This window comes from Lissotriton vulgaris, chromosome 4_1 (genome assembly GCF_964263255.1).
Source record: "Lissotriton vulgaris chromosome 4_1, aLisVul1.2, whole genome shotgun sequence".
In the NCBI taxonomy this organism is placed as follows: Eukaryota; Metazoa; Chordata; class Amphibia; order Caudata; family Salamandridae; genus Lissotriton; species Lissotriton vulgaris.
In genome coordinates this window covers 1,129,902,333-1,129,922,799 of record NC_141691.1, presented here as the reverse complement: position 1 = coordinate 1,129,922,799, position 20,467 = coordinate 1,129,902,333, and the positions used below count along the sequence as shown (strand labels likewise).

The 20,467-nt window shown below is 45.2% G+C and overlaps 1 protein-coding gene across 1 annotated transcript in view; it reads right to left on the bottom strand.

Annotated features, from left to right (window-relative positions):
* EPB41L4B (erythrocyte membrane protein band 4.1 like 4B) overlaps nucleotides 1-20,467 on the bottom strand; it is a 903,230-nt gene that overhangs the window by 203,210 nt on the left and 679,553 nt on the right. Inside the window, exon 8 of the mRNA XM_086965372.1 lies at nucleotides 15,101-15,188. Within this exon, the coding sequence (XP_086821498.1) occupies nucleotides 15,101-15,188 (88 nt within the window). The remainder of the gene's footprint in view (nucleotides 1-15,100; nucleotides 15,189-20,467) is intronic.

Sequence of the window (20,467 nt, the reverse complement as noted above, 5' to 3'; positions counted from 1 at the left end):
ACTTGCACACTGGCGCTCCCCTCAGCCACCTCCACACTCCAGATGGCTGCAGAGACTTCGGACGGTGTTGGGGATGGAAAAGATGTCTCTTATTCTAGCGGGTAGGAGTTCTGAGTTCCCTGAACTGTGGCACCCTTTCCTAGTGCTGCTCACAACAGAGTTTAGGGAGCTGACATGTCCTAGATATCTGCGACTCTTGCGCCTAACGGATACACCATTACTGCAGGCGAGCTCCACGCGAGGGTCTCGCAGACCGCGATGAATCATGAGGTACTCTGTCCTTTCCCTCCTTTTTTCTTTTAGCCTCTCCCCTTTTTCCTCTTATTTGTATCCCATTTGGTGGACGAGTGGTAGGGGTGGGACTGTTGTTTTTTTTTCTGTTTTTTGCTTCTTGCAGCGCCGTCAGTCATCGGCTTTACCAGACCAGCTCCATGCAGATTCTACAGTATCACAGCTACCCAGGACACTTGTTGTCTGCCCTAAGATAATTTTGAGAGCTGGGGGTCATGTTCTTTGTTGTGTCATTTGTCTTAAAATCAACAAAAAGATTTAAACCATAAAGTCCTCTTGATGCAAGTATCCCAAATATAAACACAGAGCAATAACGTTTGTGCCCTATGAGAGAGGGTCACTTAGAAAATCAAACACGTAATGGATAACATGCTTGTATTTATCTCAAACACTGGTAAAACTCTGATCGCAAGTCAGTCTATAGTTGTTTTGCCCAATATGCCACTCCACAGAGAGTAGCCATATCAGACTTGGGGTTGCTGCAATTGGTAAATTTTCCTCTAGAGGGGAACACAAACAACCAATGAGAACATAACAAAAAGGCAAGTCTTTGATAAAATGATCCAGTGCAAGAATTGGATCTTTCGAATTCAAGCTGGGCCGTATACTGGCTAAATGTATGCAACAGTGATAGCTTGGTAAGAGGCACATGCATCAGAGCTCCTTACATTATCTTCAGAACATATGTCATTTCCAGCGAGAACATTCATTCGTCTTGAACAAAGGTAAAAGCACAGAAATTCCCAGTCAATTTTTAATAATGCCTGTTTTGTGTTATGTGGTTGGCTTGTCTTTAATAGTCAAAGAACCAGTTTAACCTGATTCCGATCGCCAATTAGAAGAGATAAAACGGAGATGGACCAATCAGAGCTCACAGAAGAAAGCAGTGCCCACATGAAGCAAGAAGTGTACTACACTCCTTTTGACCATAAAACCATGTAATGGGTCAACCTCACACATCCTTAAACAAAAGTAATGTGGAGCGATTTTTTTAATTGCTCCTCAAGTTAAAAAGCTGAAATTACGGAACTGTGAAGGGGAGTTTTTCATCAGAATGGATGTGTACGTCATTTACTAAATTAAGAATACATAATGCACTACTGGTATTCCTAATATGGCAGACCAAATTAGACATTCTATGGCTTCCACCCTCCCTCGTTACTTTTGTGCAATTCTGACTTTAAATAGGGAGCACGAGAGCATTGTTCATTCAGACCAGATCGAATCTTTAACTTTCCTCTCCCTTTTTGACAAACTAGCCTGCCGTGACCGGTTTACCCAGTCATCTGCTTGGGCTAGACCAGGGAAATTCAAAAGTCCAGGCCGACCGTAATGGAAGCATGGTTCAGATACAGGAACTGTAAGATGAGGTCTTTTTTTGCATTCTAAACCATTTTTTCTATGGGACGTTTAGCCCAGATGTACCCATACTTCTAGGGTGGGCTACCAAGCTCCAAACGACCAAGGAAGGGATCGGACATTTTGAGGGTTGGGAAGACAATGAAACAACTGCAAACAGCTAGAAAGAAGATGTTACACCAGCAAAGACCCCACAGACCGACCCACATTTAAGTCAGCCATCAACAAATATCACCAACGCCTAAAAGACACAAAAAGAGGCACCCCAGCAGATGCATTGAAGCCAGCTCCAACCACAGCAAGAAACTCTTTCAGCAACTGTGAGAGTTCTCCTGCCCATCCACCACCAAGAAAACAATGACCCCTACCCAGGAGTTTTGAGACACCCTGGTAGACTACTTCCACAACAAGATATCCACCATCTACAGTAATTTCAAACCAGAACCCACCAATCTCCACAACCTCCTCACATCAACTGATGCCACTCACATGCACCCACTCAGAGTATGGAAACAGCTCACCACACAGAGCACCGCAGCCATCATGAGCTCCACCCACTACAGACCACTTACGGGCCCCTCTGCTTCCACCACCTCTTCAACCTAGGAAGCAAGGAAATCCGTTACAAACCCACCTCAATTCTTAACACAAACATCACCAGGGCAGCATTCCCTAATGGCTGGAAACACGCAGAGGTCAAACCCCTCCTCAGGAAACACTCCGCAGACCCCAGTGAACTCGAGAACTACTGCACTATTTATATGTTACCCTTCCCTGCCAAAGTCCTCGAGAAGGCCATCAATTGTCAACTCACCATACACCTGCAAGGAAACAACCTGCTATACACCTCCCAATCCAGTTTCCAGGCCAACACCAGCACCGAACTGCCTGGATCTCTGCCACCAACAACATAAGACATAGGAGAAACAGAATCCCAGATCCTCCTCGACCTCACGGCAGGGTTCAATATCATATCCCACCCCACCCTCAACAAGAGACACCATCACATCAGGATCCAAGGAGAAGCCCTCAATTGGATCACCTCAGTCCTCATGGGATGAAACCAGAGTATCCGCGTACCACTCTTCACTTAAGAACCCAACAGCATCCATATTCTGCGGCATCCCTCAAGGTTCTTCCCTCAGCCCAAGGATATGACCCCCCCCTCCAGCTGACATCAGAATCCATGGCCTCAGCATCATATCCTGTGCAGACAACACTCCGTTCATCCTCTGGCTTTCAGAAGACCCCTCCACCACGAGGACCAATTTCCACAACTGCATGATGAGTGTCCCCGAGTGGACAAAGACCAACTGCCTGAAACTCAACATGGACAAGATGCAGTGCTGATTTTTAGGAACACCTCTCTGTGGAATGACACCTGGTGGCCCTCCGAACTAAGACTGACACCCACTCCGGCAGATCACACCTGCAACCATGGCATCATCCTAGACAGCAAACCCACCATGAAATGCCAGATTAACGCAGTCTCCTACACTTGCTTCCACACCCTCCACCTACTCGGAAAAATCTTCTTGCAGATGACTCCCCATCAACACAAGGAAAACCGTCGCTCAAGCCCTATTCACCAGGCAGATGGACAACAGCAACATGCTCTATGCAGCAATCACCACCCATCTCCTGAAGAGATTCCAGAACACACAGAACACAGCTGCCAGACTGATCTTCAACCTCATTAAACAGACCCACATCACCCCCACACCTCAGGACCCTCCACTGGTCCCCATCCAGAAAAGATGCCAATTCAAGATGCTGACACACGCTTACAAGGCCCTCCATGACCAAGGACCAGCATACATCAACCACCTCCTAAACTTACACCAACCCCTTAGGCACTGCGCTCCGCATCCCTCACACACACACTCCCAGCATAAGCTGCAGCTAGAGTGGAGGACGCTCCTTCTCCTACTCGCCCACCAAGTCATGGAACAACCTTCCCCCTCACTTCTGAACATCATCCTCCCACCATGAATTCAGAAAGGGATTCAAGACCTGGCTTTTCCACTGATCCCAGCAAGATCCTTCAGCCTGGAGACCCTCACAGGGGATTAGCTGCGCTCTACAAATCCAAGCTGATGGGGGTGATGGGGAAAGAGGGGGAGAGGGTAAATTTAATTAAAAGGAAAAAAAAAAACTCTTGCCTGCAGGCTGGCCGGCCGGCCCTCGCCTCTCAGTCCTCTTTCACTCCTCAATCGACAGCAGGAACCAGGAAGCACACATACTCCCAGACTCCCCTAGCCAATCACGACACTGCCTTACAACAGTGTTTTGACTGATCTAAGCTCTGTGATTCGATGCTCAGAGAGGGACTGCGAGATGGAGCATGTTCTCCACCCAGGCGGTGCAATAAAGCCGGTGGAAAACATGCAAAGTGCAAATGACTGTTTAGTCGGCCCAAGACGGCCAGCCAGACTGTCATGTGCACTTAAGAATGTGGTCACCATTCTTTGCACTGGTTACTGCTGTGGCCATCTCAGCCCCGTCCTGCTCCTAAGCAGGAACGGAAAATTAAAATGATAACATTGGTTATTATCATTTTAGTTTTCCTTTTAGAACTGCTTGAAGAGCAGTGGGGCGACCATCCTCTGCCTTAGTGGAGTAGCCACCACTGGTTTATTGATTTATTGACAATAACTAGATGCTGCACATTGCCCAAAGTTGTCATACGGTTGGATGGATCCCGGAAGCGCATTGGCTATTGACTGCATTTTACCCCAGTGCACCTTTGGGGCATAAATATGTCACCTGTGGCACCATGAACCTCAGGTAACTGGAGAAAGGAACAAAAAAGGACTGCTCTGCCGACCTTTGGACCTGGCAAGAGAGGCTGCACCAACTGCTGGACAGCACCTGCTCCTCCTTGAGCGAGCAAAGACAGGACTGTGTTTGTGATGTTTGGCTCTTTAAGAAGTTGCTTGAGAGCCCTGGACTGAAATGGTGAACTCCAAGGATCAGTCAGCTGACCCACTATTCCACCACCAGGGCCATCAAAGCTGTAGTACCTACCCCTGGCTAGTCAGAAGCCAATGGCAAGGAATCGCAGCAGACTGCTGGTGTGCAGCTAAGATGATGTCTCCTTGGGACTCACGCATAGTCTACCAGACCCGGTATAGTCACCAGAGTGCAAATTGCTCAACAAAGACGGTCACTAGCCCTCACCAAAGGAAACAGCTGGACCTGCTGTCACCAGAGATCAATAGTGCAGTTGCTGCTGAAATTCTACTGAACCAAAGAGGACTTTGAGGGACATCTATCCCTCTGGCCAAAGTCATCCCACCTTACCCGTGGACTGAGGAATAAATGCATGGAGACCCCAATTGATTACACAGCATTCAGAGCATTTTTTAGCATCTTGTACCCTCCACATCAGAACACTTCATTGAAGCCTACAGCAGTTTTAATGTAAACTGTGGAACCTGACCTAAGTCTGCTTTGGTGACCAGGTAACTGTCAAAATGTTCCTTATTGGCTCCCTGACCATCTCCTTGTCTGAACTGGTCACCTAGTCCGGGCCGGAGTAGTCAAACACAACTCTTACAAACTTTTCAAAAGTTTTCAAACTTGACGGTTACAAATGCTAGTTTGCACTCAGGACCAAAATAATGAGATTTACATTTTCTTAAAAAATCTATATCTCTGGAGGATCTTGCTAATCTTGGTGTCTAAAAATGTGCAAAAATATATATTTTTTATAAATTGTGTATGATTTATTTCATGTTCTGTGACTAATTCTGTTTGGTGCTACTGAATGCTTTACACTAATTATTTGTTTTAGCCTTGATGCTCAAAAGTATAGCTTTCTATGGCTGTACATGAGGTTTTAAAAACTGACTACATCTAAGATAGTGTTGTGAGTATATTACATGATGAGGTCATACAACCACACCAAGTAATACACCATAATCCTCACAGGGACCAGGTTTGTCCGGCTGAAAGAATAACCTTTTCTAAGTCTGGTGTGAAGAGTTCTGTTCACAGTGAAGAAGACCATGAGGAGCAGGAAAAGAATTACAGATGGTCACCACTGTAGCATGAAGAGCAGGCCGAGCAGTGCAGGTTGTCTTCGATGTAGCACAAAGAGGCGGTCAGGCATAGTGGACAGTTCTTGCTGGAGCTTCACATTGTTGGTCTCTGTGGGCTGTTGCTGGTGTAGCGCCAAGTGCAGGTTTTGAATCGCTGGCAGTTGCTGTAGCACAAACAGCAGGTCTCACTGGAACATCGTGTTAGCAGTTGTCACGGGCAGCAGTGTATTGGCACGAAGGGGCCCATTCGCGGTTGCGAACAGCCCAAATTTCTGCATTTCACCTTTTCTTCTGGAGGTCAGCTCAGACTGATACCAGCCAAGGGTCCAGGACCTACTACACACCTCTCAAGGTAAGATACTCATTCCAGCAGAGACTAGCACGGCTTAGGCCTGTCGAAGTGCAGGTCCAGGCAGGCCCAGTTACATCAGGTCAGGTGGACACTTGCAAGAAGGCCTCTGGAGCTTGTTATGTCGCTGTATGTCAAACATGAGGTCAGCCAACTGACCCTTGGGGTCACTCTGGTTAGCCTAGGATTAAGGTAAGCAGGTACAGTCTCCCTTCTCAAACAGCAAAACAGCAATCAAGCAGTAGGGCAGTCCTCTGGTTGAGGAGCAGTCCTCCTTCTTTCATGTCCAGGAGTGTTTTGAGGAGTGGCTCTGGGGTCCAATATACATATATACCTACTGCCAGCCCTTGTTAGGGGGGATTCCTTTTACTACCCTCACATTTAGTTCTGGGAAGTTCTCCCCCTTCCTCTGCCAAGGCTCAAAACTGTCTGGGGTGACAAAAGGCTAGTGGCAGGTTCCTTTACATGTGCTAGAGGCGAGCCCTTTGAAGTGCAGGTGGGCTAGAGGACCGCCCCGTCCCATCCCATCTCATCCTGGCATGATGGCCCATCCTGCCCGCACCCAGTCCCCTTTATGTCACTGTCTGGGAGGAATATACACATCCCAACAGCAGGGCCATTCACAGGCATGTGACCCAGGACACTAGCAGGAGGCATAAACAGTTAGGACAAGAAATGCCAACTTTCTAAAAGTGCATTTTCGGAATGTTAACTTAAAATCTGACTTTACCTTTAAAGAGTATTTTAAATTACAATTCATTTGAGTGTAAAAAGCATATTTCTATCTGCTCCCAATCTAAAGTTATCAATTAATAAATGTCATATTATCCCAGTGTTAGTAAATAGGAAAGGTAGTCCTTACAACAGAGAAAAACATCTTTAGGGGTTTTTCACTTTCAGGACACTTAACACTTTAGTACGCATGTCCTCCTTTTTAAATTCAATGCACCCTGCCCTATGAGCCCTTAGGGCCTACCTAAGAGTGACCTATATGTATTAAAAAGGAAGGCTATGTAAAAACTGCACTGTAGGCTGCAGTGTCTGGCCTGATACTTTCTAAAAGGCTACGTTAGTGGGCACAATGAATGATGCGGGCCCACTAGTAGAATTTAACTTACAAGCCATGGGTACATTTAGTACAATGTACTAGAGACTTGCAAGTAAATTAAAAGTGGGAATTAGGTGTAAGCCAATTTTACCAAGTTTGAAGGAGCGAGCTCTGCGGAATACTGTAGGAAGGTGGATATCTGACTATGGTTACCCCAAAACTTTTTGCCTGGTGTTTAGCTGGTTATTGACTTAGTTGGCCTGGGATCCTGCTATTCAGGGCCCCAGGCTAATTGCCCTCTCCTTAAGATGGACTCCATGTACCTTAGGAGCATACACAATTTGAACTGGTTCACCTTATAGGCCCCTGTAACAGTGTACCATCGGTACCCAGGGCATAGGTGTAGCCAAGGCCTACCAGGGGCTGCAGCATGTATTGTGCCACCCCTGGCCTGGCCTCCATATTTGACACAACTGGCTGATCACTCAGCTGGGGTAAGTTGGTGTAATCACCTCTTACTTAGATATAGTATATCTATATCTATCCTATCTGAACACATAGTAACCTATAAGTCACTCCTATGGCAGGCCTTAACAATCCTGAAGGCAGAGTGCTTGGTTTTATGTGAGATGGTCCTCTAGCATGAGCTGAGCCTGTCTGCAGCTGTCGGGAACAACTCCCTTAGCTGTTCCGGGATATTGCCATACCATATACTCTTGCATTATAATCCTCGCGGTTATATGCTAACTTTGGTTTGGCTTTATCAAAACATGTCGAGTAAGGTGTCATACGGTTTGGAATACTATCCTCTCGACAGTCCTGTCGACGGGGATAGCATTCCACCCTTCTAGAGGGACACAACATGTACATAACCTGAACCCCGGTTAAAGTTAACCCGAGCCTCAGCATCACAAAATGGGTGCTGCCACCACAGACACAAGTCTGACCTCCTGCTGCTGGGAGTCCTTCCAGCGAGGGAGGCTTGGACAAAGGGTTTCCTGCCTTGGGAGGTGCGAGCACCACCCCAGACAGGATTTTGTGTATTGGGTAGGACAGGGCTGAATAGAATGAGACATGCCTGGGGCACACAAGGTGTCCCCGTGCATAAGCCAGTCCAAATCAGTGCTGGGGCTTTTCAGCCCCAGTCCTGGCGCGGAGCTGGAGAAAGGAAAGGGGGTGTAACCACCCCCCTTCCTGGTCCCACCCAGAGGAGGGACCTAGCAGGTGATCCACCCCTCAGATTGGGAATAAGAGTGGGAGCAGTGCCATAGCACCTCAGATCATCCTGAAATCAACTTGAAACAAAGAAGAAGACTGGACTTCAACATTCTGCCGCACAGAAGACTGAAGAGCATCTCCCTTGTGGCCTAGGAGTGGCCACCCTGTGAACACAGACACCATCCAGCAACTTGAAGTCTGCTTTGCCGGAGCCCGAGCCCAGAGCCCGACGAGACCCAGACTCCCAGACATCTCAGAGCCCGATCCACAGTCCCTGCAAAGAAGAGACCCGTGGAGGCACTGAGAGACGTGGGACCGGACATCTCGAAAGACCCCCGAGAAGCTGACTGCGCAGCACCCGAGGCACCCTCGATGCTGTGCTTTGGGGTTTGAGAAGCCCCACAACCGAGCAGCAATTGCACCGAAGATCAGCCCCCCAGCATTTCCATGATCTGCGTGGGGCCCTTTTGCATTTTGCCACTCGACGCGCCATCCCGGCCACGTGGCTAGCGGCCATCTTGGCGACGAAACCTACAAACAACACCGCTGGTCTTATTGCTCCAGACTGGCCCTTGCTCCCCTGAAAAGGAGCACCCGCTCTGACCTTGCTGGTCCGAGTGAGAAGCTTGCATCGATTCCTGCGTGGCTTGCATTAGCCAAGGCCTGTTTGCTCTGATCAAGAAGCCAACACCACCATCAGCTAGATCCTTTGTGGGACACCTCATGACCGACGCCTGGACGTTCTCGACCTCTTCGTGTCCACGTGCCTGCAGAGACAACCTTCACCTCTTCGCCTGTTTGCACCCGACATCTCCTGGTTCCATCCTGGTTCCACGGTAGTCACTGGCTAGTGACTTTGAACATTGTCCCCTCTGCTTTCAGGTCTTCACCTCTTCAGATCCACCCTTGGATCCACCGGAACTCTCCTCGACGACCCGCCTGCAGCATCTTCATCTTCAGGCACCATCGACCTGTGTGACGAAACCCGACACTACTTTGCACCTGTGCACCCGCTTCCTGTGGGTGAGGTAACTCAGCAACGCCGGTGTTCCTACACTGGTACACACCTCTAGTGTCTAGGTCTAAAGTTTTGTCCTTCTAGGTCAGTCGGAAGGTTCCTTAAACAGTAACTTTGTAACTTTTACACACCATTGACATTGCATTGGTGTATGCGTGTGCTTTAAGCACTGCACCCGAGTCCCGCGGGCCTTTCCCGACTTCTTCACTGTTAGTCTCGAACAGCTCCAGCGATTTCCCAGGCCCTAGGCCTACTTCCTTTCCAACTAGTGACTCTTATACCACTATTTTAGTATATGGTTTAGGTGGCCCCTAGGGCTCATCCATATTGTGCAGTTTTCGTATATTTAAACTGTGTTTTGTTTTAACTCATTTGCTTCTGTGCTCATAAAGAGTATAGGGGATTTGTAGTAAATAAATATATATATATTTTCAATATATATCTGTGTGGTGTCCTTTCATTTGGTATTCAAGGGGATTGTGTATGGTAAAACAGCTTACTTCACATGCCTATACAGAGTTTAGCCTAAGACTGCTTTGTCCACGCTACTAGGATAGCTGGTCTATAAGGTTGACTTACAACCAATCATCATAAGGGTTGCTTGGCATGGTACAAGGTGATCACTAGAACTAGTGAGCATCATATACCAGGCCAACTTCTCACAAATACTACCCAAAAGATGTCTGGCCTACAAGTACTTCTAACCTTAGCATGGGCTGCCCTCTTCTGCATACCACTAAAACCTGCCACCAACTTTTATAATAACCATTCCTATCAAAACAGCTTACCCTTTTAAAATTGCATGTGGGTGCCCTATGATCTATTTAAAACTATTGTACAATGAAAAGGACCAAACATCTTTTTATGGGGCTCGTGCGATACAATGCAAGATGTATATTCTTTCTCATACAACACCTGAATGCAGCACAATATACTCCATCAATTATTATGCTACTTTCAAACATGAGCAAAAGAAACAATTAATGGACAGAATGCTGGACAATGCAAACATATACCCCCAGTCACAAGGATCTGGGTTAAATCCATCATTCTTTTGATCACCACACGACCCCGGTTTGGACCCAGCCATGTGCAAATCAGTCTTGACCCTGTTCCTTGTGGGAACAGTCCAGCCCGAACTGCCAAGCCAGGTCCTCCCTGGACCAGAAAAAAGCATCCTGGGACCAGTTTCAGGGCATCACCCTTCATCAGCCAGGCTAGCTTAAATCCAGTGGTATAGTGAGCACACGATCCAAGTCTGGACATACCCCGAGAGGGACTGGTCTGCCCAGATGTGGGTCCAGTGAGCTCCATGCTACTGGAGTCAAGCTGTCCTGGCTGATGAGGGCTGAAAGCTTAATTTGTAAAGGAATACGTGCCGGGGCTCTGGTTGGGAGGCACTCCAGTTTGCACCACACATTGCCCCTGTCAGCTGCCAATGACAGTACAAACACGGCTACTAACCAACACACTCTTACAAGTGTGACAATTCATTCTATTCCAGGCCCCCAAAGCTTTAAGAATGGACTAGGCGGCAGGTATTAGTCATTGTAAATTTAAACTGGACTAATAAGAAGCTGTTGCTCATACCTAAATTAGCCAGACAGCGCCCACCATGTGTCAAACTGTCATAAGCCTCGGTTCTGGCAATTAGGTGCCGTACCAAGCACGGAAACCATTGGCTCAAATTAAGCACTGCTCTAGACCCCTGAGATTGATCAATTGTGTTTTTTCACCCAAAACACTATTTGGAGGGTGAATGTTGTGTTTGCCTGTGGTGCTGCATTGTCCTTCAGGTTCAGATCCCCTCCCGCTGGAGGACTCCTTTCCAAATCTCTAATTATCAAACTTGGGGTTGCCAGCTAGCCTCTGACTACTCTCCCAGCTTGTATGAAGACCTTCCTCACCAGACTAGGGTCCAAGCTGATTCACTATCACCAGAGATCTTTGCACAAACGTTTACTGTCTGCCATTTTCCACAGTAGTGAGATCCAATCCTATAATCTTTGCTTTTCTTACTGGAACCCATTGTGACCATGTACCTACAGTTTTTATCCACTCTAAGCTTTCTTTGCCAGACGTAGGGAATACAAGATATTTGTTTATAAATATTGGCTTGCGGTGTTTCTGTGGTGCAAGGTGTATAATGTGATAAGTGGTGTTCAAACAATAGTGAGCCCTGTCAGGGAGACTTACTGAGTTAAAAGTAAGAATATCGGAGGAATCTGAGACCGTAATGAGTGATTTGCCTGACAATTACTCATTTCTAAGGGGATCTTGGGGTCTCATATATTATCCCATAGTCCTCCCCCGAGTTACCAATGCCCGTATGTGGGATAAAGGTCTTCTTTTAAAATTAAATCTACAAGAAGTTGTTACAGATGTTTCTCTGATTCACTGGACTATTCACGTAAAGTACATCTCAAGTTTTAATGGCATCATTAAAGGATGAAATGTTATAGGTGGTTGAGAGGAGACAGCAATTTTTTCTAGACTTAGATCCTTGTCGTGAAGGCTCATCCAATGGTGAAAAAAATACCATAGAACCAGTTTTCCACACCATTTGCTTAAAGGACAATTCCACCAGATGTGAATTGGACCTTTCTTTGAAGTGTTGTGCGCCGTCCATGTTGGAAAATAACCACTTGTACAATGTTTTACTCTTGCAGAAAGGGGCGGTTGACGTTATTTTACCCCGTGATGAGGTTAAGATCCAGGCGAAGTCCAGTACTGACCCCACCCTGCTCTCAGATGTGAGACTGCCAGCACCGCATATAACCTCAATCCTTTCGCATAAAGACAAGCACTAGAATGAAATCAGAGGTGGCACTTTTTCTGTAAACGCATGTACCAAAACCATAAAAATAGACAGACCTGCTTTCATAGCATGTGTTAATTAACGAAAATTAAATATTTACTTACTGCCTTCTTTGTTTTATTTCTAGGCCTGCTGCTAGCTGCTTGCTTCGTTTGAATGATTAATGCTGCAGCTGCGCACTGCGCTGGGGCTGGCGAAAAGCGGGGATTCTGATCGGCATTAGTCCATCCGACTCGGTGGGCAAGGAGGCACTTGTCGATGCAAAGCCAAAGAGGGAGAACAGGGCTGACATCACCCCGCCCAGGAAGTTTCTGGCGGTGTTCGTGTGCTGAACAAAGACAGCCCAATCAGTCACCCAGGCAGGCATCGATTTACCCTTTATTGTGTAATATAATCTCATCGCCAATGCTGGGGAGACAGCTATTTTGTGAAGACCCAGCCCTAAGAAATAGGTGCCGTTGCTAAGCACCGGAAAGCACCTGCACAAATTAAGCACTGCCGAAACCAGTCCTAGGATGCTTGTTTCCAGTCCAGGGAGGACCTGGCCTGGCAGTTTGGGCAGGACTGTTCCCATTGGGCGCAGGGTCAAGACTGATTTGTATATGGCTTGTCCAAACTGGAATTACATGGTGAGCAAATAAAACAATGGATTTGGGCCCAGATCTCTGTACTGGGGTGAATGTAAAACATTGTTCTGCATTCTGTCCATCAATTGTTCTTTTTGCAACTTTCAAACATGAGTGCAGCGTTAAACTAGTGTTTTCACCAACAACACCCTAAATATCTTTCTAAAGATTTATTACAGGAAAGTAATAACATGTATAATATGTTGCTTTACAGCCTCGAAAACCCCCAGGCCTGTGCGCCAGAAGGGGCGAAAAAATAAATAATTGATTTCAAATCGATCAACGTATATATATATATATATACACACACACACACACACACACACACACACACTAAGTTGTATTGCGCCCATTTAACAAAGAAGTACATTGTGAAACTAAACAGAGGGTGAAAGCATTCCTATTCTATACTTTTAATAAGTGACGTCCGTCCGATTCCCATCATTAAGGACCACGACTTCAGCAGTCCTTTTGAAAGTAATCTTAACATTATTATGTGTTTTATGAAGAAGGAAGCTGCATCCATTATATTCATATTTGCCAGGCCTTAATTTTAGTCATAAATGTATGTCTATATATGTCTCGATGAGAGAAACACCCCACGGATACCCTTAAATAAAAAAAGCAGGCTTTGGTACTATTTGGAAAATTAAATGCGGAGCCAAATTTCGAATTTTCCTGCTGAATGTGTTATATTGGGATGAGTCTGTCACGTAAATAACACGAGTCTCTCACCCACTTGAAATGTGTCGGAAAACAGCAAGGAGGGAGGAACATGGCAGACGCTAAGTGTTAACTTTTAGCTATTAAAGTTGAAAAAGAGTGACAGAATCTACTTTGGGAACAACCTTTATCAAAGCCAATAGGTCTACGTTGCATTTTGAGCCCGGATTAAAACAGGACTATTAAAAGTGCATAGCTGTAAAAAATGAACCAAACATAGTTGTTTTTTTCTAGACAATGCGGCTATAAGATAAATAAACGAAAGCATTGAAATAATTATTTACAGTGGTTAAAGAGACAACTGTTCAGTCAAGCAGACCTAAGTCCAAAATTAGTAGATGTGTATCATGGGCCATTCATTGGCCAAAAAGGGAACTTAACTGTGCATCATAACCAAGATGACTCTCATGGTTCTAAAGGGCACCTCACAAACGACAGATCTTAACACCAAAGTCAGAACGGACTTCGGATCTTGGTGCCTGCACTATTACTTTTCCTCAAGACACATTCTGATCCCTATCGGGCTCAGTCAAGTACAGCACAACCTCCTACTGAGTACAGAAAGGTTACTTAACAGGTAAATGATTTGGTTTTTTTTACATCTGCAATCTCCTTCTAGCCAGAACCAATGCCCAAGACCTAATACAAGAATTAAAGTGTGCATTAAAATGGTTGGGCACCACTGTGTTCTTTGAATTCTGGTAAATCAATGGTTGGGTTGAAGGATATTTCTACTTGAATGTCCACCACTTCAGATTCAGGCCACCAGAACTGACAAAAACGCAGAAACTAACAGTCTTTAGATTGTAGACCACTGAATCAGAGTTCAAACTGAACTAAACATCTTCAGTTATGAGGGAAAAAAAATGACTGAAAGTGTGAGCAAGAAGTACTTGAAGAGGGGAATCCCACATTGATAGGAGACTAGAATGAAAGAGAAATATTTTTTAATGGATTACTTTAATTACCATTGATGAAGTTATGAGTTTATGGATTCATGTTATATGGTGTAAGTTTTATATAGATCTAATTGATGCAATGGCTTTTTAACTTGTTTAATATCTGTACTTTTTATGCTTTGAAATAATGCGAAATAATATAATGTTTGACTGTCTGACTGCGGAGTATGAAAACCAATGAACAAGAGGACCCTGGGCAGAGGGCACGACCAGAGAAGGGATCGCGTGGGCTTGAAATATAGGACTGTACTGCTCTAAATGATGCATATACTGTCAGAATGTTTTTTTACATACATGTGGGAAGTTTGTGGAGTTGTGAGCCTACACTATATTGTTGTGTACTTGATAAAAGGATAAAGATAGAAATGAAAAAAAGTTGTCCAATACTTATTGGCTGCGAGTATGCACCACTATTTATCAATGTCAATTTCTCCGACTGAAAAAGAGGTGTTATAACTGCTTAGTGAGAGAATATAGGTTTTTTCTAAGCCTTGGTTGCTAAATCTTGATCTAGATACAACTGCATCTTACGCTTACTTTAGGAAATGGTCCTAGTGAAATTTAGATTTTGCCTCAAAATGTCTGTCCTTCAAGCTACATCAGGAAATTATACACAATCAGAAAATGGAGAAGAATAAATATCCTTACCTTAACAACATGCATGTCTACACCATACATTTCTAACCACTTAGCCTTATTCAAGTAGCAGAGTTCAGCCTGTGCAGGATTCTTTCCCCTGTGAACATTGAACACAAATACAATGGCAAACAATAAGTTATAAATACAATCAAGGGCTTATTTAAGTGAAAGTGGGATTATATTTTACAATTTCAAAACAACATACATATTAATGCAAACATGCCCTTAATGTGACTGGTGCTGCATCCTACCAAATAACTTGCTTGAAATATACAGCAAACTCATATGGAATTAGCTGTGATCAATAACATATAAAGGACACGGAGTGTGGTCATTTAAAGATGCACGTGGTTTTCTAAGGATATTATGCCACGAGGCAAATTAGAGGCAAAATGCCTCTCCACAATACACAACTCACATCCACATAACATTGAAATACTCTGTGTAAAGTCGTCAGGCTGGATAGGGGACAAGGTGCAAGTAAAATATGCATGCATAACTTTAAAAAAGGCAGATATTGGGATGCTCTGATACAATGAAATGGTAGAGGGGGCTACTATGTTTCAGGCGTTCAATCGGCTAAGGGAGGAGTTCCGTAAGAGGCAAGGAAGAAACAAGACAGATTCTCCTCAAAGTTCTTCTGATGTTTAGAAATGGTAAAAAGGTTGGGAGGCAACCTCTCAGTAAGATTTATGTAGTGAATACCTTTGCCAGATGCTTTTCGAAGTGACTCTTGGACTACAGCATGGTGTTAGGGAGGGGGGCAATGCAGCTGGGTGAGATTATAGAGATATTTTCCACCTTCTCTGGTTTTTAGTAATGTTTTCTGTATATTGCATTTCAAATAGACTGCAAACAACCCAGAAGGGCTTCTCTGCCTTCCATGTAAAAAAATGTTTACATAACGAGCAATGAAAGGATGAGTGCTACACAGACCCCTAAGAGGTGTTTCCAGGGTTCTCAAAATCCTCGAGCCATGTATTAGTAGCTTACCAAGTCAAGGGTTTTGTTTTGCTTTCTGAGAATCGAATTCCAGTTTATCCTAATATAAATACAGGACAAGTCACAGAATGCCAAGCCTTCATCTGCATCGTATGAGTTACTCATGCATGGCCTGGGAAACATCAGAGCTGGGAGATACGTCCTGGAGGCTTAAAGTGGTGCATATGGTGAGGAGCAGGTGCATAGTCAAAGGTTGGAAGAGGTAATGAATGCAGACTTGCAGGGAATGCTTCGAAAGTGGTGTGGTGTGGTGTGGTAATATCAAGGTGGGGGAGTCAGAAAGGGAGAATGTGAAATTGGTCAGATCCAAAGAAAACATTTGGTTTCCTCTGTTTATCTATGAGAGACGGCCGGCAATGCTAAAGTCTTAAGTAGATGGACATATGGCACCCCAATTAGTTTCTTCGCTTTGGAGAAAACATTGATGTTATTGAGGGCACTCTCGAGGGGAGACAACTTAGTCTGGGAACAGCCACCTCCCTAGAGTTGACTTGTATAGTGCTGGACCTGTGTCCTAAAGGGACTACTTCTTTGATGATTATGCAAACTCTAAGGCACCATCAAGCGCTCAGCCTTCTAATCTGACAAGTTAGCGAAAACTGAATTTTTTGAAATTCATGTTGTGCCTTTTTGTGAAAGCTGTTTGATGATGCGAAGGCACAACTATTTAAAAACAATTTATAGATCTGACCAAAATACTGTTCATGTACAGCAGACTCAGCCTTTTTTCATAACACTTACTGGATGGCTTCTAAAAATGAAGTCAGCATAACGATGTCAACTCTTTAACCCTTTCGATGCTGATGACGAGCTCAGCTCGTCATCACCCACGGGTGTCGTGTGCTGATGACGAGCTGAGCTCGTCATGGTGCCACTAAAATGGCATTTTCCAGCACAGGGGGGGGGGGGGGGGGGGAAGGCCCAGCAGCCATGTGGTTAAAGGGACACTAAGGATGAAGGCCATTTGGCTATTTATTTTTGGTTACCGCCAAATACCTGACCCTGATGGCTATATTATAATTGTGTTACAGAATTTGTTTTTCCCTCGATTTTTTTCATTAAAATCCAAAAACACACATTTCTCAAACTATGCAAGACAACAGGAAAGGTTAAAAAATAAAATGCAAAGAATTGTGAACTGAAGCCTACAGGTTAATGAGGCAAGAGTATGCAAATTACAAATACTGTTCAGAGTCCTCATCCCTTACATTTACTATTAGTCAGTGGCCCCTAGTTAAGCAGGTCTTCTTATAACTGATCAAATCTCGTTTTCTAACAGACACTCTTCACGGACTACCTTCCACATGTGTCAAGGGCCCTAAACTCTGCATCCATTGACTGGTTAAGCAAGTCCCACCCAGGAGCAACACATTTACAATGTATAATACCCTTCATTGTTCTTTGGCATTCGCAACACTATTTTTTCTTTGACTCCATTTTCTTTGCTGTTCGAAACTAATCCTGTTTGATTCCGAGAAATGCGCCTTGCTAAGTTTTGTTTCTGCAACAAAGAATTGTCTGTGTCAGTGCATAGCTTTCCTTGGTAAAAGCCCTCCTCCACCTGTCCAGCAGTTTGATCACAGCCCAGGATGGATCGGCCTTGCAAGTGTTCTGAGCTGTGCACGATACGAGAGTAGAAGTCTTTTTTTTGTCGCCCACCTCTGTTGGGAAAATTCCACTGTGGGCGTGCTATTAGTTGACTATGCAAATCATATAATGTATCTTTATGATTACAGTTCCTCAGATCCCTCTGTAGCACTCTCTTGAGACTGTGCAGACGGGGACCGGCTCTGAGCATATACAATAAATGATTATTGGTGTATATTCTCCACTGTTTCTCTGACTCTTAATTTAGAATGGGAGGCTGAAAGGTGGTCAGTGGTGACCCAGGTAGCCCTAATTGGGTATTTTCCTTCAAAACACTGAATCAATTTCAACCCCAGGCTTACTTAGGAGCCCTCTACAAAACTGAGTTAAGTCAGGATATCCAAATGTGAAGGCTTCAGGAGACAAGTCACAGGTCCAGAGATGTGGCTCATGGATGAGTGATCATGCCCTGATCCATGACGAACTGGCTATGACGAACCAGGAACTGCCTGTGCATCACGAACATCCAAATTGTGAATGCATCAACCAGCAATTCTCCTAGCATCTAGAGGACAACTTGCTTCTGGATGACTGCCAAAACGGATTCCGTCCTAAGCATAGCACGGAGTTGGAGCTACTAGTAGTCATGGAGGAGGTCAAACAAATCCTAGAGAAGGGAGGAAGGGCAGTCATCATCCTCCTCGACTTCAGTGCAGCTTCTGACATGGTTGACCACCAGACACTGGCAGTCAGGCGGAGGGAAATTGACATAGGAGGTATTGCTCTCAAATGGCTTTGTCATTGCTAACAGAAAGATCGTTCCAGATCTGCAAACCCCCTTGTTACACAAAGGTTGTCCCTCTGAAGTGCGAGGTTCCACACGTACCCCAACGCTTTTTCATGTCTATGTCAGCCCACTAGCCTCCATTTTCAAGGAATTTGGAGTGTCCATTGTCTCCTATGCTGATGGTAGGTATGCATCTTGTCTTCTCCCTTGCTCCAAGCGAGGGTTCTCAGCTTCAGTTACGCTAATGCCTTGAGAAAGTATCTCACTGAATGGCTAGCTGCTCATAACCACTAAATGGACACAAGAATGAACTGATGGTACTGGGAAATAATCAAACCTCAGTGACACTGTGGGCAGGCCAAACAGGCTAGGAATGCTACCCATTATATCTCCCCCTGTAAAAAGTTTGTGAACGAGGCTGGAGAGTTTTCTTTTGATAGAAGTCCAATAAAAAAAACAGACCAGTTCCAGCTGCGCCCTACTGAGGACCCTGAGGAAAATTCTGGATTCCATCCCTTGCAGAAGAGTGGTAGTCCAGGTATTGATTTCTTCACACCTGGACACAGTAATTGTGTATCTCGGCTCCCCAAAAGCGATTTGTCAGTATATGTAATTTGTAACCTCTAAATACCAATAAAAATATATTTTAAAAAAACGGGAAAAAAATAAATGGTACAAGTGATATATAACACTGCGGCCATAACCATTTATAAGATAACGAACAGTTCCTCACCCAAGAAAGCCCCCCGCCTTCCCCATAAGCGCCTTGAGACCCTCACGGGTGAGTAGCGTGCTTTAAAAGCCCCCGATTGATTAAAAGGCCTGACCTCATTACACTGGCTCCAGTGGAACATAAAATCAAATTCAAATCACATTGTCTGACCCGCAGGGCAATAAATGGGAAGGGTCCCTGTATAAATAGACCCCTATTGGCTGCCTGCATTCCAAGCAGGACTGTAAGAACCTACAACACAGGTCTTCTTAGTTCCATACATTCCGAAGGCCAAATGGGACGGAAGATCTTTCTCCTATCTCCCCCCTAAACTGTGAAATACATTGCCAATCTGTTTAAGAACTGAATCGGATGAGGCTAAGTTTAATAACTGTCTTAAAACATTCATATATCCTTATTAATTAGGGCCTAACAGCAGTTCTGTAGGTACACAGTTTATACTCACAACACTAGGAAGCCTTAGGGTAGCTATGTTCTTTACACGTCAAGCTAAGATTGGGATAACCACATCTGCCTGTCCCACACATGTGCCAGGAGTGTTGTCATCATAAGCATGTGTCTTCATTTTCTGACTATTTGCAGCATTTCAAGTAATTTCAGAGCCAAAGCATGCATCAGTCTAATTCTCAATGAGACAATAGCAGTTGTGGGCACATTAATTGTATGCCATTTTGGTGTGGCAAACAACTGGGTGACAGCAACGAGGCACGGACTCCCTCCCCTCCAGACCCTTTGAAGACAGGGCTGTCAACTGTCCTCGGCAAACATCGGACCAGTGGTGCCCAATCAACAGGGACTGGGGGAGCAGGGTGAGCGGGGGACGGTCAGCGTCCTGCAGCAATGCGGAGGTCCCAGGCACCATAGAAGAGACCCCTGCCCGAGTATAAGTAGTATCGTCCGATGCAGGGGAAGCCCCAGGACCATAACACGCTTGTACCAGTGAAGGCTAAGAAGGGTACTACCCTACACCCAAAGGAGCGACTGGCAGGGGAAATAAACCGCATCCAGACGGGAAGAAAGATTGTGCTCCCTTGGGCTACCACTGCAAGCTAAAGAGGGACCTGAAGGAGCCTCCCCTGGTGTAGAGCCATGACAAACCACATGCCTAGGCAGTGGCGACCCAGGGCATCATAAACTCACCCACGTCTGAAAGAGGACACACCTGAGGACGGTTCTAGACTCCTGATCGGCGGCAGGCCTTGCGGCCCCAAAACATCCAGGGAGAGGTACTGAGCCAAACTCCTGTTCAGCATGGGGAAAGACAGAG